Genomic DNA, 22,411 nt, shown 5'->3' on the forward strand with positions numbered 1-22,411 from the left:
TTTATTTTATTTGAATTCCAGATACTATATGGTTTAAAGATAATTTAATTTTCTTCCATGGACAACGTAGGAATGCTTTGTTCGTTTCTGAAAAAGTTGTCAGGATCCACCTTGGTCTTCACTCTAGCCAATCTCTTGAAATTATTATTGAAATACTTCAAACCCCAAATTTTGGCTTGGGTGTAGCTTGTGTAGCCATTGTTATTTACCCCAATGTCAAGGTCTCTGTAATTTATATATGCAGCTCTCGGAGAATTTGAAACATAAGGTTCCATATATTTATACATTCTTCTAACAAAATTCATGTGTTTTTCTGCTATCTCATCCCCTTCCTCTTGCCATTTGTTGTTATAGTGAATATGATAAATGTATTGAGATCTGTGAGAAAACGGAATTTCAGATTCCGAAATCTCATACATTCTGCCCCCGTAAGGAGCAAATTGAAGCTGAGCATTTTCAACCTTAGCTTCATAAAGCAAACGCCATAATCCTTGTAATCCTTCAACGGGAATGGGTTGGGTAACATAATCAGATTTTCCTTTGTATTTCCATAAATGAAGTTGAGTTCTGTTCAACATAACTTCAGGGGGTTCATTGCCTGAAGTTCCAATCAACACGGCATTGAAGAAGACAGCTGAGCCAATCCAACTCGTCTCTTTACAGTCTTTTCTGTCCAAACCCAACTCTGGGAGGCTGTTTTGCATCAATGGAATAAGCTCTTCCACACCTCCCAGAAACAAGGACACAAACCTCGCTTTTATTGTTACCTTTCCATGTTGACGTGAATTTACCCTTGCTATGTCCACCCTAATCATTATGCGCTCATCCAATTTATTGGCCACAACCTGCCACTTTTGAATGATCTCGGTTGCATTCTCTTCCAATGTCCTTGAAACATCGAACACTGTCACAGTTGATGGAACTGGTACCAGATTTACCTTCCAAGCCACAATGACTCCAAAGCTTGCTCCACCACCTCCTCTAATGGCCCAAAACAGATCCTCACCCATGGCTTGTCTGTCAAGAAGGTTACCATTCACATCGATTATGTGAGCATCTATGACATTATCTGCAGCAATACCGTACTTACGCATCATGAGTCCATAACCACCTCCACTGAAGTGGCCACCAATGCCCACAGTGGCGCACACACCGGCTGGGAACCCTAGCGTTTTGCTTTTCTGGCTAATCCTGTAGTAAAGTTCACCAAGGGTTGCCCCAGATTGAACCCACGCAGTTCGGTTTTCTTCGTCAACTGCGATTTGTCGAAGGTTTGAGAGATCAAGGAGGACAAAGGGAACCCCGGCAACGTAGGAGAGACCCTCGTAATCATGGCCTCCGCTTCGGGTTCGAATCTGCAGGCCATGGCGTTGGGAACAGATTATAGTGGCTTGAATTTGGGAAACATCCAGTGGTGTGACAATGACAAGGGGTTTTGAGCTTAAGTTGGAGAATCTACTATTTCGAATGGTAAGATCTAGGACAGAGGAGTATGAAGAGTTGGTTTGGGTGTAAACAACATTAGAGATTGTGTTGGTGATGTGGGGATAATTGTAAAGACATGGAACAAAGTTTTCATGAGGATCTGGTGAAGAAGGTTCAAAGGAAAAAAAGAGTGCAATGGCAGTAGCAAAGGTAAAGTAGGAGCTTAGATACTTCATTTCTATCTATGGTTTGTTGTTGATATGAGAGTTGTAATTTGAGAAAGAGCAATCCCGAGTCCCTAATTTATAGTAGTCTGGAGTCTAATGTTAGACCACATCATAAGTGCAGAGACTAGACTTATCACTGCATGCCCCAAACTTGCTTTTTATATTATTTAAGCAAGATGCGCCAATGTACAGAATGTACACACATTTTTTTTTTAACCAATGTGAGTTCCATGATAAGTGTATAGATAGTGGGTTACGTAAGCGCCAAATTTTTTTTACATTATTTTAACTGATGTGGACAATGTCTAAAATTTTTTTTGTTTCATTGTTTCATATTTAATAAAGAAAAAGTTAGTTAAATAAATATTTTTAATAGCTATCGGTATGTAGGATCGAGCTTTTTTATACAAGAAAAAGTTGCTTGCACGTAGAAGGAATTAAATAAAGAATTTTGATCAATGCTTATTGTTTTATTTACAGTATTCAAAATTTAATAATACATTTTTCTGACAACCTCTTTTTCATTTAAACATTACACTAATAAAATCTTTTCTATTAATATGAGTTTTATAAATTAACGATTATCATCCAATCATAATCATGGAAAAGTTTTTAAGATAGTTTTATCAATAATGAATTAAAATTAAATTATTTCCTAATGTACTAGTTAATTTTTAATTTTTATCAAATTCAAAATACTAGAATCACTTCATGAGTATTTTTTAACATTATAAATAAAATGGTGGAAAAAAATCATATGAGATATTTTTGGGATTTAGAATTTAATAAATACGTTGAATAAAAAGTTACCACCACTAATCACCTTTTCGTTTCTAGAACAATATTAAAGGATAGTAGCATAAATTTGTTGCAAGATCTACAATATGTTTATATTTTTTTAAAAAATAAGACTTGTGGATAAACTAAGATTTTTTTTTATCAATAAAAAGAAATAAATTAAATGAACCCAATCCTTATATAAAATATACCTACCAATGAAAAATTTACAAAACACTACACCAATTAATACAGTGACATCCACAGAGCACGAAGATAATCTGTAGCCAAACAGAATGCAAAATATGATCAATTAAGATGAAGCAAATATATTTTAGTTAATCTTAAAAGTTATTTTATATAATTATTGCACCGTTCCAGGACTATGCAGAAGTTGGCTTCAAGGATTTTGGAGATAGAGTAAAGGAGTGGACATGTTTGAATGAGCCACAGACTTACAGATACGTCTCTGCACTGAAACTTTTTAGTACACATTGCTACTCATGATCATGTACTAAATACTTTTTAAAGTTGTAATGCAGACACACTTTTCAGTTGTGTCACCGTGCTATGTTGGGGTAGATTTTGAATATATATGATGAATATATATAAAAGTTTACGTACGCTGCATTGTTTGTGGGAACCACATATTCACTCTCACTTACGTGTATAAACGAGAGCCAAAGAAAATGTAGCTGGAATATCTTCCGTGTTGCCTCACGTTAAAAATGTGATTGAATTATATGACAATAGAGATACAACTTGTGGGTTGTTTGAGAGAGGAAAGGAGATTCAACTCTGATAACAATACAGATACAACTTAGTGGGATGTTCTAGCTGAAGGAAGTTAATTTACTTGAAGATGTGATATCAGCTAAGGAAATCTCCGTAGATTTGGTCGAGGTGGAAGGCAGTGTTTTAAAAGGAATATCTAAGAAACATATAAGATAGTGATAGAAAGAAATAAGGAGTTTTGTGAATCTAGTTTTGTTTTAGATATTTTTTTTTTATCAGCAAAGAATAATTCAATTAATAGGGACATTTCAGGAATGTTCCAACCCTTGTACAACAACCCATCTGTCACATGTGGAGTCCCCATGTAATTTAGGCTTCCAAACCTGCAGCAGATGAACCTCACAGCAAGGCCCTACACACGTGGGTTTCACCACGTTTTCAATAAAAGCTAGACAACAACATAATAAAATGGTTCTTAATCCCATCCTGCTAAAAAGCATAACCTGATGACACTAAACTAACTTACAACGATGCTATCCCAAACATGAAACACTGTAATGATCAGCAAAAACCTTGGCATAGGAAGAGTTTCCGCATCCAAAGTCGCAAGGAGGATGAATCCTTGTTACCACCGTAGCTCTGCATCATCGGGACCTCTTCTGCAGCTCCAACTTGTTCTGCGTCTACTCGGATCCCATATGTATTCACCACCAAGTTCCAGCTACACCAGTTTATAGCTCCACATATTTTACTACTCTAACCAACGTAGAATCTATTCCATCCTTACGCACACCTGCATAGAAAACAGAATACAATGACTCCACAGATACCGTACAACTGCAGCAAAGGAGAGCTCCTTCACCATATCATCCCTCTCACGTCAGCTCTCTTCCTTGTGATAACATCTCCCTCCAGATACACCTACACCACCTCCTGCCTTCGTCACACCAAGTAGCTGCCTTCCGCCCCACTTACTTCAAGCTTGTGATGCATACCATTGGATTTAGGATCCAGTCTACCAAAGAGCAAGTGAAAGAGTTTGATTTATGTTTTAACCATAACCATGCTTTGATTTGGGCCTTTTGGAAAATCTCCTCTGCATCTACTACTCCCTGCTTGAACACCACCTCATTCCTTTGATCCCATATACTCCTCACAATTGCTGCCCAAACCCCACTCCAAACCAAATTTTGTTTATTATTAACATGGTACAAGTGGAAACTCTCAAAGTTGATCTTTATGTCATTATGTTGGACAAGCACTATACCAACCCATCTGAAGCACATCGACCATACACACAGCGCATGTTTACATTCCATAAAAAGATATTGACTGGATTCTACCTTAGTCTGACAAAGGGCACATAGGGGATTATTCAACATCACCCCTTTCCCGCTCAACCTCTCTCTAGTTGGTATTTTATCCGTTAGGGCCCTCCATGCCGTGGTCACCACACTAGGGAAAGCTTTAGCCTTCCAAAGAAGTTTAAACACCCCAAGGTTTGGTCCTCTTCCTTGGTTAGCCAAGCACACATATGCGGAACTCACTGAAAAACACCTTTCATCTTCACTCCCCCACGTATGCCCATCCTTCTCTTCTCGGCGCAAACTGGTCGTAGACAAGTACACTAACATCTCTTCTTCCAACTTGGATTCCCACTCAAATCTTGCACGTCTCCACCTTAAGTTCCACCTCCATATCACATCGTCCCACCTACCAACCTATTCCACCTTTTGCCCATGATTCAGGGACAAAGTAAATAATCTAGGAAACATATTTTTAAGGCTAGAATTCCCAATCTAGACATCCTCCCAAAACCTTACTTTGTCACCACCCGATCCATACTTGGAGACCACCATTTCCTTCCACCTCCCCTTCTCTTCACCTATAAGACGCCATTTCCATTTAGCCAGCAAAGTTATGTTAAAGTTCTGAATATCTCTAAGTCCCAGACCACCTTCCTCTCTTGGTTTGCAAACCATTTTCCAACTAACCCATGAGATGGGTTCCTTCTCCTTCCCCCAACCCCACAGAAACCTTCTCTGAATTCTGGTGATACTCTTACACACCGCTACCTGTGCTCTCAAAAGAGATAGATAGTAGAGTGGAATAGCAATAAGCATAGATTTGATAAGGCATATTCTTCCCGCCATAGATAAGAATCTCCCTTTCCACACATTAAGTCTGGCTTTTAAATTGTTAACCAACGGATCCCAAAACTTTTTCTTCCTAGGGTTCCCTCCCACTTCCAAACCCAAGTATTTAAACGGAATACTCATCTTGCACAGTTCAAAGTCTTTGTGTAACATGCCATATTGGGTCTGAGGACATTGATACCTGCTAATTTTGATTTGTAGAAATTAATCTTCAACCCTGAGGCCACCTCAAATCCTCGAAGAATAGCCTTTAAAGTCACCACATTGTTGTAAGAATCCTCACATAGGAACACTGTGTCATCCGCAAACTGGAGAATAGCCAATTCAAGCCTTCTGCTACCACTAAGAAAAGGAATGGGGCTAATGGATCACCCTGACGCACCCCTCTAGAGGGTTTAAATTCCTCTGTGGGGCTTCCATTAACAAGCACTAAGACTGTGGTACTTTCCATACATCCTCGGATCCAAGCAATCCACTTACTATGAAACCCCAGCTTTTGTAACATGTCATAGAGGAAAGCCCAACTGACCGAGTCGTACGCTTTCTCAAAGTCTACCTTCAGACATAACCCACTCCTCCCTCTCCTTCTCAGGTCCACAATCGCTTCATTGACCAAAAGCACACTATCAAGAATCCCTCTATCCTTTAGAAAAGCCGATTGACTTTCATCTATAATGGAGGGTAAGACCTTCTTTAATCTTTCTGCTAAGACCTTAGAAATAATCTTATACATAGCCCCTACTAGAGAAATAGGTCTATACTGTTCTAGCATTACGGGGTCCCATACCTTAGGAACTAGTGCTATGAAAGAAGCATTGCATCCCTTTGGAATATAACCAGAAGCATAAAAGGAAGCCATAACACCCATAACCTCTTGTTTTATGACCTCCCAACTATTCTTAATGAAGTTAAAATTAAATCCATCAGGTCCTGGACTCTTCGACCCATCACAACGCCATACTGCTTCCCTCACTTCTTTCTCTGAGAACTCTGCCATCAGATTGGTATTGTCTTCCTGGGTTAAAGCTTTAAACTCCACCCCTTCTAATACTACCTCGAAGTCTCTTGAGGCTTTGAATCTTTTTTCGAACATCTTCTTTGCTTCGTTACGAACAGTAGGCGGTTCCTCCCACCATTTACCCCCCACCTCCACCCCTTTAATTTCATTATTGAGGCGTCTCCATCTCAGGGTTGAATGAAAGAATTTAGAACATGAGTCTCCATTCTTAAACCAACTGGCTCTAGCTTTTTGGCATATAAGGGACTCCAACTTCTGATCAGTCTCCTTCAGTTTACTCACCAACCCAATCCTATGTAGCCTCTCACTTTCCATCAAAGCACCATTGCAGTCTTGGCAGTCTAGTGTCTCTATTTCCTTCAAAATAGCTTTCTTAGTGTTCTCCATATTACCAAATTCAACCCTGTTCTATACCTTTAGATCACCCTTAACCTCATCATCTTCTCTTTTAATACCGTGAATGCATTCGCTTGTATTACATAAGAACTCCACTTATCCTTAACCATTACATCAAAGCCCCTTTCCATAAACCAGGCATTGATGGTTCTAAAGGGTTTTGGGCCCCAATCCTTATCCACGTACTTCACCACTATTGCACAGTGATCAGAAACCTCCCTGTTTTGCACATACTGCTTACACATAGGCCATGTTTGCATCCATTCTTCGGTTACCAACACTCTGTCTAACCTGCTCTTGGCCTTCCCATTAGAGTTAAACCACGTAAAGGGCTTACCCACCAGAGGGATTTCAAACAAAAGATTAGCTTCGATGAACATATTAAAATCTCTCATTTCGCTCGTGTTGCTGTCGCTCATGCTAACACCTTTCCTCTCACCATTCTTTCTAATGGCATTAAAGTCACCACAGAAGCACCATATCACATCTGAGGAGGCCTTTTTTAAATCTGACAGTTCCCTCCACAACACTAACTTGTCACTTAAAGAACAGGCTGCGTAAACATTTACCACCACACAACTACAATTGGATTTAATAAGTTTTCCAAAAACAACAATGAACCCGTTCCCCATCACATGTGTTTCATAGCAAAACGCTTCTTTATGCCATAAGGATAACAAGCTTCCAGTACCATTATCACCTCCATAATGTAGCCACCCCACATTGTTATCCCCCCATAGGTCGAAGCATCTTGCATCCGTAATGGCATTCACTTTCGTTTCTTGAATACAAGCAAAATTCGCATCCTCTCTTGCAATAATATGTCTAAAGTACCTAGCCTTAACACTTCCCTCCAATCCTCTTATATTCAAATTAACAATCAACATATATTATCATTCTTGTCTCCCTCCTCATAGTTCTTCATAACCTCTGTATCTCTCTTTTCCAAACAGATGTATTCATTAACAACCTCCTCCTCATCCCCCCGACATTTAAGCCCAGCTTTCTTTCCAATCTCCCACAGTTTAGATGGATCCACCGTACCACTAGGCCCAGAAAAACGTAAGTTGCAATTGACAACTCCCCCATCAGATACAGAGTTTGAGCACATACCGTCTCTACCACTTGAAGAGGGCTTAGCTTTAGCACTCCTTGAAATGAGTCTCACAGATCTTCTCAGAAAGGATATCGAATCCCCCAGTTCAAAGAGCCCTTTCAGCTTTCGTCTTTGTGGCGGAGTAGAGGTGTTGCCTCCCTCAGTTGCTTCCTCCAGAATGTCCAGGATCAGAGTTCTTTCCTCTCCCCCTACTTGTAGACACTCGTTCACCGCATTCGACGTCATTAACATATGCGCCTTCGTTGGGTTCCCTTTATCGCTTCCCTCACTCTCATCAGCATTTCCCTCCTCCTTTTCACCGTTCGTGTTGTCGTCCAAACGGTCTTCTTTTCCTTCCCCACATTCACAGCCCTTCTGCAAAGGCCCTGCCTCAGAACCATCCTCCTTGGATTGGGCTGGATTTGAGGACCGTAATACGTGATAATGGGCCTCCAGCTCGTGGCCCAGATTTGTCACATTGGGTTGTAACACTCCACCTCTATGACCGCTTTTGCCAGCTCAGCATTTTCAGCATAGCCGTTGGATGAGTATTTACGATTTTGTGTAGGGTCACAATCTAGGTCTGCACCTTGAGCCACCCTCTGGCCTAAGCTTTCTTCATTCATGAAGGAACTGCACCCACTCCTCTGACATGATAGATTTTTTGGATATGATTTCCCAAAAGGCAAATTTATTTTTTGCCTACTCTGCTCACCGTCTTCCGCCGTCTCACCTACCACCTCTTTCCCTTTTGAACGAACAACCTCCCTAAACCCCGACTGAATCTCCTCCTCCCCGCTTTTGGTTGAAAAGGCTGTTTCTTCTACATATGTGTCCGAGGAAGACACACTAACAGACGATCCGTAACCACACTCGTTTACCATATTCAAGTCACCATAGTAAACATGGGTCTCTTCTTCAATAAGGATACAACACCTTTGTTTATTGATTTGCATGCTCTTCACCGTTCCAGGAACGACTTTATGCTTGTGAAGACATTGTCAAACCATTCATTGTTATCCTTGATAATATCCCTAGCTTTCTCCCCTTCTCTTGGGGTCAGAAGGATTAGGTTATCTCCCAACATTCTTGCTCTCAACCTATTCATGCCTTCTTTCACTAAATCCTCACTCAGTTGATCGAAGTCCATGCCTTCCTTGAGATGCCCAACAACACTTTTTTCCATCCAAGGGAGAGTATGCGTTTCAACTTCTATCGTTCTCCCCTTCCACTCTTCCTGCTGCACTTCCCCTTTCACAGCTTCAGCATAGGACAAATTCCTTTTCTTCTCCACCCAAACCTCCTTATGCTTCCCTCCATCCCTCTTCCTTCCAGAGTGAGATGCCCTTGGATCCCTCCTGTCCCCCTTATGTATTCCCATTGTATTCCTTCGGTATTTCGGTATATTTACGTGAAGTTTCATGTTCCTGATATATAAGCTATCCAGGTCTCTCTCCATGAGTCCCACATTTCTCACGTCAAAGAACCTCACAAAACCAAACCTTCTCCCCCATCTGTTCAGCCTTCGTGAGATAAAAACTTCTTTCACCTTGGCTTGTTTTTGAATAATCTTCACCATGTTCATCTCCCCATATCCATGAGGGAAATTTGAGAAGAAGAAGTTGGTATACTCGTTTGAGTACCCGTCGTTACCCCTCCTGCCATTATATCCTCTACTTCCCATTCTTTTCAAAGTATTTTAAAGCCTATTAAACCACCTAGTCCACCACAAACTCCGCCACAAACTCCGTCGCGAACTCCTTCTCTCCCAGTTTTGAATCAGTTGCTAGAGCTGGACTTCATTCACTCATGGGTTAGATTCAAGCGATAATAAGTCACCGATATCGCTGGTTGCAAGGGAGAAGATGAATTTGAAAAGGACACAGAAGGAACCTGCAAACATTTTCATAACACAGTATACTACCTGTCTGTTTGAGACTAATTAACAACACTTTTGTTTCAGATATTTTTTCAAGGTAGAAGCACCTTGACACAATTAACTTCTGAAAATCAAACTTTTGCACTGAGAGATACTGGAAAGTTTCATGGAGTTGAAGAAAAGGTTTGTTAGTAATTCAATGTTGGTGATTTCTCATATAGAAAAATCTATCAAGGTTTATTATGATGCTTCACGTAAAGGATTGAATTATGTTTTTTAATGTAAGAGAAGACAACATATGCTTTAAGGCAACTCAAAGTTCATAAGAGAAATTATCCTATTTATAACTAAGAGTTGGTATTTGTGGTGTTTACTTTGAAGATTTGAAGACATTATTTGTATGGAGCTTAATTACAGGTGTTTAACGATCACAAAAATCTAAAATACTTGTTTGTTTAAAAGGAGTTGAATATGAAGTAGAGAAGATGGGTGGAGTTTATGAAAGATTATGATTTTCATTTGATGAATTATCCAGGGGATCAAATTCCGTATGTAAACAGGTATTACATACATATTTTTTCGTATGTAACTTTGGCACTATGAAAGGGAAATTAAAATAAAATCAGCATTGGATGAGATTCGAACAAAAGTTTCTTCAATAACTAAAAAAACTTTAACCACAACACCAGACAAATTCTTTAATATTATTATGATTTTTATTATACTTATTATTATTAATAATATTAATAATATGAATAGTATGAATAATATTAATAATACGAATAGTATGAATAATACGAATAGTATGAATAATACGAATAGTATTAATAATACGAATAGTATTAATAATATTATTAATATGAATAATATGAATATAATTTATACTATTATTATTATTTATATTATTATTATTAATATAATTTATACTATTATTATTAATATAATTTATACTATTATTATTAATATAATTTATACTATTATTATTAATATAATTATTATTATTATTATTATTATTATTAATATATATTTTTTTATTATTCATGAGTGGAAATGGGATAACATTGCTATGGATTTTGTTACCCATTACCAAGAGCAGTAAGGGGTCATGATCCAGTTTAGGTGATAGTTGATCGACTACTGAAGAACATTCACTTTCTTCCAGTTAATTTGAGGATAGTTATGGCCAAGTTGGCACAATTGTATATCAAAGAGATTGTGAGATTGCATGGAGTGCCTTCCTGTATTATTTTTTATAGAGATTCCAGGTTTACTTACGGTTTTGGAAGACTTTACAAGATGCATTGGGAACTCGATTGAGAATGAACTCTACATATTATCCTCAAATAGATGGGGTAGTCTGAGAGAACGATCCATCTCTTAAAAGATATATGAAGGACATGTGTGTTGGATAATTTGGGAAGTTGAGATGAGATGTTGGATCTTGGGATGACACCATATGAAGCTTTGTATGGGAGGAAGTGCATAATCCGTTAGGTTGGTACCAAGATGATGAGACAACATTGGTTGGGCCAGAGTTACTAAGGCATACCATTGAGAAGGTGAGACAGATACATGAAAGGATGAAAGCCTCTCAGAGTAGGCAGAAATCATATGCAGATTAGAAGATAAAGCCTTTGGAGTTTGCAACCGGAAATGGATAATGTGCAAATCAAGGATAACATGTCTTTTAAAGTAAAATCAATTAAGATTGAAAATCATTAGAGTACCCAGCTCAAAGGCAAGAACATCAATATGGTGAAGGTAGTGTGGGTTGATAGATTTGGTGATTCGTCTTGGGAAATAATTGAATATAATGTTTATAATAATTATAGTAATAATAATATAAAAACTAAATTTATCTAGTAATAATATTGATATTATTACTATTACTAATATTATTATTATCTTATTATTATTATTAATGATAATAACAATATTTTTATTATTTTTAATTTTATTATTACTATGATTATTATAAGTAGTAATGATATTTATTATTATTATTATTATTATTAATAAGAATAAAAATAATAAATAATAATAATATTATTAAGAATAATATAATAATAATATATGAAATTTTACGTATGATTTTTTTTCCGCATTTATATATGAATTTTTTTTCGTATGTAATAATTACGAGTATTCACTTCATATTTTTTTTCCATATGTAATGATTAAGAGCTTTTACATGTGATTTTTTATTTTTTGTAATGACTAAGAATTTTTACATTGGTTTGGAAACTCTATTACTATCGGCAGTTTGAAAATCTCGTAATTCTTGATAGTTTGAGAACTTAGTAATTCTCAACGGTTTGAGAATTTCCATAATTTCTGACGGTTTTTAAATTTCTGTTATTCTCGACGATTTTAAAATCTTGTTATTTTCAGTACTTCTAACTCATTGTTGTCATTGATTTTTAAACCCCCGTTACTTATAGAAGGTGTTTATATAAAAAAAATAGGTGATAAATAATAAAAATATTGAGTCAAAATAGCCCAACAGTTTTCTCAAACCCTCTGTTCTTCTTCTACCACCAAACATTAATACATTATTGTCCTTCAACTTTTTTTTATTTACTTTCCAGGGTTTTATAATACTATATAGGTGTAATTTCGTATTAATACCAAATAATTATATTGATATTTCTTAAATAATGATAAATTACTAAATCATTCATATTATTCCTTAAGATCCATTTAGTGACCGATGTTAGAATAATATACATAAAGATTTAGGTTTGATTCTTATTATAAAAAAATAAATTCATTATATTGATAATTTTTATCAAACAAAATTTATGAAAATAAACAATGCTATCCTCTAAAAAAAATATAATGTTTTCTTTTTCAAATAATGCAGATTTACTTCGAACCTATTCTACATTGACCAAAATTCTAATACAGCTATGAATACAACAAGTATGGGTATTTGTGTATCTAAGAAATTGCACTCAATTAATATTAGTCTAGGAAAGGGAATAGTATTTACTAAAGGTCTGTCTGGATAATGTTTTCTATAAACACTTACAAGAGAAAAGAAAAAGAAAAAATGCAATAAGGTTTTTTAATAAGCTAAGACTACCTTACGCAAAAAAAATAAAATAAAAAAAAACGTTTTTGGGCAAGTTAGTATAAAAAAAAATTTGTGGAGAAGTTTATTCAAATAAACCAAAAGTCTGAACATATGAATGATATGTAGAACCTATGAACTATATTCTCTCAAACAATGTTGTTAAATAATCCTTATAGTAACACTATATTCTCATTATTGAATAATAAAGTGAATATTTTCCACTTCTAAATTCAACTATCCAACAACAATTATGTTGAGAAAAAAGAATGACATATAAGTTACAACTAAAAAAATCAAGCTTGAATCCTTTCAAAGTGAAGCACACCAATATTATTTAGTAATTCAATTGGTACTTCTTGACCTCTCTTCAGCCTCTACCACAATTACAATATCTATATCATAACAAATTATGAAACTTCAAAAGTCTATTCATAAAGATAAAATTTTCAAACCAAAAAGAGAACATATGATAAGCTCTTAATCCCTCACATTTTTTAATGCACTCCTGTGTTGGAAAGAATTAACAATTCTCCCAGCTCAAGAAATGCCTGCAAGACAATGAATCTTTTTCAAGAACAAACCAAAAGGTGAAGTTAGATCAAGAATGTTGATTCGATTATCAATTTCACTTTTAGTTACACCAAAGGAATCAATTCGAAATCTATTGAATTTTAATTAATGAAATTATATATCAAGAAATGAAGAATTGCATTGGAAAAAGGAAGAGCTAAGAACAATATTAATTGGAAAAAAAATACTTCACCAAAAACAAAAGACACAAAGCAAATGACAATTTTTATTCTAATATATCTAGTCTCATATTTAGAAAAAGAAATATTAAATATCTCCACCAACTCAAATAAAAGCATAAATAACAGCTTGAACCTAATAAAGTTTTTCATCGTAGAACAAGGACTCAACAAGTAATGAAACAACTGTAGCAAAACATTATACTTCACAACACATGGAACACTAAATGATGTGATTCCAATAGCCACATAGAACAAGATTCTTGACATTCTTAGGAATCACCTTGAGCTGGAAAATATAGAGGCACTTTTCTTAGAGTTGGATCATTGTTCTAAGACAAGAACTCACCAAAATTAGTACCAAATCCCAAACTTATTTGGATGAACCAAATATTGTCAAATTGAATCAACAAAGAGAATGAAAAACTGAATTGACCGAACAAAATTGAACAAGTATTCATATGAACCGAACAAAATAGGAATTAGAAACAAAAACAGAACATAGGTGCTGGAAAATAGAAAAAACCGAACCAAAACAACTCAAGAACACAAGGCAACATGAACAATTGAAAAAGAAGAAAGGAAGGAGAAGAGAGTACTCATGAAGATGGAAGAATGTTGGATGATCTCGCCACTAGAAGTGTGGAATGCTCCTAGATGAGAGTGATGCCGCCACTTGAGGACTCCAATGATCCATCAAGATAAGACTAGAGAAGAAGGCTCCAAAAGCTCTCCAAAGGTCACTCAAAATTTGAGTAGAGTTTTCTTAGATTAATTCCAATATGAATTTTACAAGGAAGGCACCTCTATTTATAGCCTAAGGTGCTGAAAATGTAAGCTAAACAATTTCAAAATTCCCTCCTAAAGTATTCTAGAACCGGCGCCTATTTGCAAAGCAAGGAAGGTGTGATCCTTTCCTTTACTTTGGCACCTCCTATTCTACTCCTACACTTATCTACTAATACACCCCCCTAAAACTCCTAACTAAAGCCTAAAAGATGTTTTAACAAAAGAGGTTTCTAAAGTTTCCCTCTAAACACCTTCAACTAAAGATATTACAAAAAGAGAAAATAAATGTCCTCTAGCTCCCAAAGCTTTGAACATGCTTCTTGTAATCCTTTGAGGTGGACTTTGACCTCCATGGGCGTCTTCTATTTGTGCCTCCACCTCGTCTTGATCTTGTTGATTGGCCTCCATGTCCTCTTGAGCTTGATCTCCATCATACTCCCCGAGTTGGAGAGAATTCGGCCACGAATTCTGGAGACCTACAGAAAAAGGAGTTAGATCGCTGACATTAAAAGTATGACTACCTAAGAATGTATCAGGCATATCTAACTCATAAGCATTGTCATTAATCCTCTTGAGGACTTGGAAAGGTCCATCCCCTCGAGGCATTAGTTTGGACTTCCTTTGAGTAGGAAAACGATCCTTCCTCAAGTGAAGCCAAACCCAATCGCCCTCATCAAACAACAATGCTTTTCTCCTTTTATTGGCAAGTTCAGCATACTTGCCAACCTTCTTCTCAATTCTCTTCTTGATGTATTTATGCAAAGTTTTCACAAAAGAAGCCTTTTCATCCCCATCTTTGCACAAGACATCTCCAAGAAGGGGAATAGGAAGAAGATCAAAAGGTGTTAAGGGATTAAACCCACAGACCACCTCAAAAGGAGAATGGGAGGTGGTAGAATTTACCACTCGGTTATATGCAAACTCAACATGGGGTAGTAAATTCTCCCACACTCTAGGATTCCCCGAAATAAAGCATCTCAATAGTTGTCCCAAAGTTTTATTCACCACCTCGGTTTGACCATCAGTTTGTGGGTGGCAAGTGGTAGAAAATAAAAAGCTTAGTTCCAAGCTTGCCCCACAAGGTCTTCCAAAAGTGACTCAAGAACTTAGGATCTCTATCGGACACTATAGACCTAGGAATCCCATGCAAGCGAACCACTTCTTGGAAGAAGAGGTTTGCAATGTGGCATGCATCATCCACTTTGTGGCAAGGAATAAAGTGAGCCATCTTTGAAAAACGATCCACTACCACAAAAATGGAGTCCTTTCCCTTTGATGTCTTGGGTAAGCCTAAGATGAAATCCATAGATATATCTACCCAAGGCATTGAAGGGATAGGAAGAGGAGTATAAAGACCATGGGGATGCATTTTAGACTTAGCTTTGCGGCAAGCTATGCATTTATCACACAAACTATGAACATGTTTATGCATATGAGGCCAAAATAAATGTTCATGCAACACATCCAAAGTTTTAGCAACCCCAAAATGTCCCATTAAACCCCCCTCATGAGCTTCTCTAACAAGAGATAATCTAATAGAGCATTGGGGAACACAAAGACGTTTTCCTTTTAAAAGAAAGCCATCTTGAATAAAAAAGTCTTTGTGTCCTCCTTTAAGACACTCTTGATAGATGAGAGAAAAATCAAGGTCATCATGATAGAGTTCCTTAATGTGATCAAAACCAAGATATTGAGAGGTTAAAAGATTTAGCAAGGTGTATCTTCTAGAAAGAGCATCCGCCACAATATTTATTTTGCCTTGCTTGTGTTTGATCACATAAGGAAATTGCTCAATGAATTCCACCCACTTAGCATGCCTCTTGTTAAGTTTGTTTTGGCTTTTCAAATATTTAAGAGATTCATGATCACTATGTATCACAAACTCTTTGGGAAAAAGATAGTGTTGCCAAGTAAACAAAGCCCTAACAAGTGCATATAATTCCTTATCATAGGTGGAATAGTTGAGATGACTTCCCTTCAATTTCTCACTAAAATAGGCTATGGGGTGGCCCTCTTGAAGGAGAACAACCCCAATACCTATACTTGAAGCATCACACTCAATCTCAAATGTCTTAGTGAAATTAGGAAGGGCCAAGATGGGAGCATTAGTCAATTTTTCTTTCAAAGTATCAAAAGCATTTTGTTGTGCTTCTCCCCAATGAAAGACCACATCCTTTTTCACTATGTCATTGAGTGGTGCGGCAATGGTACCAAATTTTGGGACAAATCTTCTATAGAAAGAAGCTAGTCCATGAAAACTGCGGACCTCATTTAAAGATTTCGGTGTAGGCCAATTTTGAATGGCCACCACCTTTGTTTTGTCCACATGGACCCCTTTACAACTCACAACAAACCCTAGGAATTCTATATGATCAAAAGCAAACATACATTTAGCAAGGTTAGCATACAAATGTTCCTTCCTAAGGGTTTCTAAAACTTGCCTAACATGCAACCTATGGTCATTCAAAGATAAGCTATAAATGAGAATGTCATCAAAGTAAACCACAACAAACTTACCAATGAAAGGTCTAAGAACATGATGCATGAGGCGCATGAAGGTACTTGGTGCATTAGTTAAACCAAAAGGCATAACTAACCACTCATATAAACCAAAGTTGGTCTTAAAAGCCGTCTTCCATTCATCACCCGGTTTGATACGGATTTGATTGTAGCCGCTTTTAAGATCAATCTTTGAAAAGATTTTTGAACCATGTAATTCATCCAACAAATCATCTAGTCTAGGTATGGGATGCCTATACTTAATGGTTATGTTGTTGATGGCCCTACAATCCGAACACATTCGCCATGTGCCATCCTTTTTTGGCACTAAGATGATAGGCATAGCACAAGGACTCATGCTATCTTGCACCCACCCTTTCTCAATCAAAGCCTCAACTTGTTGGCGAATTTCCTTGGTTTCACTTGGATTGGTCCTATATGCTGGACGATTTGGTAAAGAAGAGCCCGATATCAAATCAATTTGGTGCTCAATCCCTCTCAAAGGTGGAAGTCCATTTGGAGGATCTTGAAACACATCTTTGAACTCTTCTACCAAATTTTCCAAGCAATGAGGACTATCAACAAGTGATTCTACTCTAAGAGTTCTAGGGATGGCTAAGAAAAGAGGATGATGAGCCACTATTTCCCTTTCAATGTCACGCCTAGACACAAGGAGTGTAGGCTTAGAACTCTTATCTTTTTTATCTTTTTCACTCTCCCTCTTTTTCTTCATGATAACTTGGTCCTCATGGACTTCTCTTGGAGAGAGAGATTTTAAAGTAACCTTGTGACCATGGAATTCAAAAGATAGTTTGTTGGTAAAGCCATCATGTAAAACTTTTCTATCAAATTGCCAAGGCCTTCCCAAAAGAACATGAGTGGCTTCCATGGGCACAACATCACATAATACCTCATCTTTGTATTTTCCAATGGAGAAATGGATGAGGACTTGTTTATTAACAATTATTTCTCCTACTTCACTAAGCCATTGTAATTTGTAGGGCTTTGTATGAGAGATAGTAGGCAATCCAACTTATCTACTACTCTTGTACTAGCCACATTTGCACAACTACCCCCATCCACTATCAAGGAACAAATGTTGTTTTGAATAAGACATCTTGTATGGAAAATATTTTCCCTTTGACTTTCATCAAAAGGTTGTGAAACTTGGCCAAGAAGTCTTCTCACAACTAACAAGTCCCCTTCAAGTGGACATTCGCTTTCTTCCTCACTAGATGCATGAGAATGCAATTAATGCTTTGGAGAATCTGAATCATGCTCACTAACTACAATGCCCTCATGCATGTACATACTTCGTTTGGAAGGACAATTTGCAGCAATATGACCATAACCCATACATTTAAAGCATTTAGTGTTAGATGTTCTAGTGGGAGACTTAGGTCTAGAAGTAGATGGCTTAGATTCCTTGGGTTTGAAAGAAGAATCTTTGGAAGGATGTTTAGAAAAAGAAGTTTTGTTTCTCCAAGACTTGGAGTAGTATCCATCATTGGAAGCATTTTTAAAAGAGTTTTTCTTAGCAAAGTTGGGCTTCCACCTTCATTGCAAGATGAACTAAAGAGCCCAATGATGAATACTCTTGTAACTCAACAATGTCTTGAATATCCTTCCTAAGACCACTCACAAACCTAGCAACCATGGCTTCTTCACTTTCTTCTAATTCAATTTTAAGCACAAGCGTCTCAAGCTCCTTATAATATTCATCCACATTTAGCGTGCCTTGTTGAAACCGTTGGAGTCTCAACATGAGGTCTTTCCTAAAATGTGGGGGCACAAACCTAGCGCGCATATGATCCTTTAAAGAGTTCCAAGAGTCCACGGGAGGACCCTTGTGATAGATAATGTCCTTTACAATTCCATGCCACCATTTCATGGCATAATCACTAAACTCTAGGGTGGCTAGCTTGAGCTTATGCTCATCTTGAATCTCATGGATCTAAAAAATTTGATGTGATTCCAATAGCCACATAGAACAAGATTCTTGACATTCTTAGGAATCACCTTGAGCTGGAAAATATAGAGGCACTTTTCTTAGAGTTGGATCATTGTTCTAAGACAAGAACTCACCAAAATTAGTACCAAATCCCAAACTTATTTGGATGAACCAAATATTGTCAAATTGAATCAACAAAGAGAATAAAAAACTGAATTGACCGAACAGAATTGAACAAGTATTCATATGAACCGAACAAAACAGGAATTAGAAACAAAAACAAAACATAGGTGCTGGAAAATAGAAAAAACCGAACCAAAACAACTCAAGAACACAACGCAACATGAACAATTGAAAAAGAAGAAAGGAAGGAGAAGAGAGTGCTCATGAAGATGGAAGAATGTTGGATGATCTCGCCACTAGAAGTGTGAAATGCTCCTAGATGAGAGTGATGCCGCCACTTGAGGACTCCAATGATCCATCAAGATAAGACTAGAGAAGAAGGCTCCAAAAGCTCTCCAAAGGTCACTCAAAATTTGAGTAGAGTTTTCTTAGATTAATTCCAATATGAATTTTACAAGGAAGGCACCTCTATTTATAGCCTAAGGTGCTGAAAATGTAAGCTAAACAATTTCAAAATTCCCTCCTAAAGTATTCTAGAACCGGCGCCTATTTGCAAAGCAAGGAAGGTGTGATCCTTTCCTTTACTTTGGCACCTCCTATTCTACTCCTACACCTATCTACTAATACACCCCCCTAAAACTCCTAACTAAAGCCTAAACGATGTTTTAACAAAAGAGGTTTCTAAAGTTTCCCTCTAAACACCTTCAACTAAAGATATTACAAAAAGAGAAAATAAATGTCCTCTAGCTCCCAAAGCTTTGAACATGCTTCTTGTAATCCTTTGAGGTGGACTTTGACCTCCATGAGCGTCTTCTATTTGTGCCTCCACCTCGTCTTGATCTTGTTGATTGGCCTCCATGTCCTCTTGAGCTTGATCTCCATCACTAAATAGTTAAAAATATCTATGCAAACAGTGTTCAATAAATTAAAAAAAAATACCAAAAGCATTCACTTAGGCATCCTGGGAATCAATTTTTGTAGCTCTCCTAATAAAGTCTTGCCCTTTGTCAGTTTGACCAAGCTAAACATATATATACCCAAGCACCTATAAGAAAAGACAATATATCAACACAACAATATGAGAGAAGGAAAAAAGAACATCCAATGACAGATAAAAAGATATGATCTAGTTGTTCTAACAACTTTCACTTTATACACAAACTTAATCATCAATTTTGTACCTTAGTCTACAACTTTGTTTTACATTGATTACCCTTTAGTATCATTCAATAACTTTCGATGAAAATTTGGGGAAATTATAAAAACATTTTTTTGTTAAAAATGTTTTGAATTAATTAATAATTAATAATCTAATTGGTCAATGAGTAAGGGAATTACCACTTTGGTGTAAGAATGTTAAATCTTTCACATTTTGTAAACCAATCCTTCTTTAACTAATATTTTTACCATGAATTTCCTTCTTCAACTTTTCCCAAACAGATTTGAAGAAAACAATTAATGTAAGCTTGTTAGCATACATAAATATATAGATGATCATGAAATTTGGAGTTATTGAAGTTCAACAATGCATTATTTTAAAGATTGTTCTACAATTTATGGTCTAAACCAATTTCTCCAAATAGAAAGAGGCGTACCCAACTGATTTTATCCAATTTATGGCATACCTAATGTTAGATGTTAAATTAGTCTTAGGTTGCTGCTGCAAAAGCATTCAAGCCCTAGAAAGAGAAATGATGCAAAAGAGGGAGGGGGGAGGGTTGTGAACTAAAAATTCTTTCAATTTGAAGCACTTACCTTCAATGTCTCACAATTATCCAGGTATACCTCTAGGACCTTTTCAAAGTTTAGTGCACTTTTAAAATCTCCCAACTTTACCTACATTTGTCCCAGACCTGGAAGCAATAAAAATTAAAATAGTGAATTAGGTGAGCAATGTTGAAGCAATGTTGTCAAAATGAAGATTTCATATAGGACCGGGAAGGGGTGAAAGATAGTTAGTTGTAGGATTGTAACATAGATGGTAAAAATCTTCTAAAGTGTAAAATTAAACAGAAACTAATTTTCAGAAAATATCATAGATATTGAAAATAACTTCTAAATCACGTCATCAAACAAAAGCAGATTAATTATTTAAAGAACACAATAAACATAAGCTATTAAAGTGTCAATAGGTAGGTACAAAAGCATGTAAGCAATGAAGATTTTACAACATTGGATTTCTTATCTAATAATTGTACATTCAAAGTTGCAGAAATGGTAGAGTTTCAAACATTATGGAGCAACTGACCATATTAAGGAAATACAAATTCGTGGGGCTTGTTGACTTCCTTGAAAAATGCCATGTAATACACCCCAACTTTGTCATAGTCTGCCTGTGGTGAGAAGAAAAAATCAGTGCCATCAACAATATTACAGCTTGAAAGTTGGAATGCCAAAAAGAACAAAGAGATAGAGACTTGTGATCATTTTTAGAATCATTCTTAAAACACAAGAAATTCAAGAATAGGGTTGTAGAAAATAAAAGAGAAAAGGTTAGTAAGTGTTTGAAAAAGAAAAACATGGATATGTAGCAATTTATTGCAAATGTAGATCATCATAGGGCTGATGGATAATCTATTGTGCAAGAGAACATAATAAAAGTTGGATGGAAGGAGGATGTTATTCAATGTCTACCACACTAGATACAGAGAGACTTTCTATGAATGTCACAACTGTACACAATATATAAGGTTTTGAATACATGTTAATGAGAAAAAAGGAGACTGTTTTAGACACTAATTCTTAATTATTATGCTTTTTTTTTAGCAAATAGTAATGAAATTAAATGAGACCACTTCAGGGGTGGTCCAACCCTTATAAAGCAAAATGATACTCCTAAAGAACCTTTCCATCTACATATCAACTAAAAATACCTCCTACTGTCTATCTCATCTCTACCAATAATAAAAGAATCACGAGGATCAACCTTTTAAATAAAACTAAATTGAATGCATACATACTAAGGATTCAAGACACCAATCTGAGAATGAGAAATAAGCTGACGGTATCTTTGATGAGATTCAGGACAAAACCTTAATCTGTGTCAGAGAGAAAACCTCAGTATGATCAACCACTCCACCTTTAAATAAACAGTTATTCTTGTGCCTCCATATCTCGCTAACCAATGCAATCCACAAGTTGCCCATAATAAGATTAACTAAAATAGGTGCATCTAGAATCTTGAAATGTTCAAAATGAGACCCAGGATCCATACAATTGACTGATCTTATTCCTAACCAGTCATAACAAAGATTCCAAATTAGCCAAGCAACTTTGCATTCGCAAAACAAATGATTTGTTGTCTCATCTGACCTCCTACACAAGCAACACAGATCACTCCCGATCCTGATTCCTCTTCTCTCCAGATTAACCCTACAAGCAACCTTGTTTTTAATCACTCTCCAAGTTGTGACTTGAGCTGAGGGGAGCGCCTTAATTTTTCAGAAAAATTTATATCTTTTTAAGTGTTCCTCACTTCCTTCTCCCCTTAAAAACCCATAAGCGGACTTAACTGA

The 22,411-nt window shown here is 36.5% G+C and overlaps 2 protein-coding genes across 2 annotated transcripts; both read right to left on the reverse strand.

The window, feature by feature from the left end:
* Positions 1 to 1,715, reverse strand: LOC137809737 (tetrahydroberberine oxidase). Its single transcript, XM_068610825.2, has one exon. The coding sequence runs from the start codon at positions 1,659 to 1,661 to the stop codon at positions 45 to 47; it is 1,617 nt and encodes a 538-aa protein (XP_068466926.1). The 5' UTR covers positions 1,662 to 1,715; the 3' UTR covers positions 1 to 44.
* A 5,039-nt stretch (positions 1,716 to 6,754) lies between these two features.
* On the reverse strand, positions 6,755 to 7,366 carry LOC137809438 (uncharacterized). Its single transcript, XM_068610549.1, has one exon. The coding sequence runs from the start codon at positions 7,364 to 7,366 to the stop codon at positions 6,755 to 6,757; it is 612 nt and encodes a 203-aa protein (XP_068466650.1).
* Positions 7,367 to 22,411: the final 15,045 nt, after the last annotated feature.

The sequence above is a fragment of the Phaseolus vulgaris genome, chromosome 2, assembly GCF_051622355.1.
Source record: "Phaseolus vulgaris cultivar YP4 chromosome 2, ASM5162235v1, whole genome shotgun sequence".
NCBI lineage: Eukaryota > Viridiplantae > Streptophyta > Magnoliopsida > Fabales > Fabaceae > Phaseolus > Phaseolus vulgaris.

What these genes read in the sequence shown, in the direction of transcription:
- LOC137809737 (XM_068610825.2), bottom strand. Translation starts at nt 1,661, where the DNA reads ATGAAGTATCTAAGCTCCTACTTTACCTTTGCTACTGCCATTGCACTC.
- LOC137809438 (XM_068610549.1), bottom strand. Translation starts at nt 7,366, where the DNA reads ATGGGGAACGGGTTCATTGTTGTTTTTGGAAAACTTATTAAATCCAAT.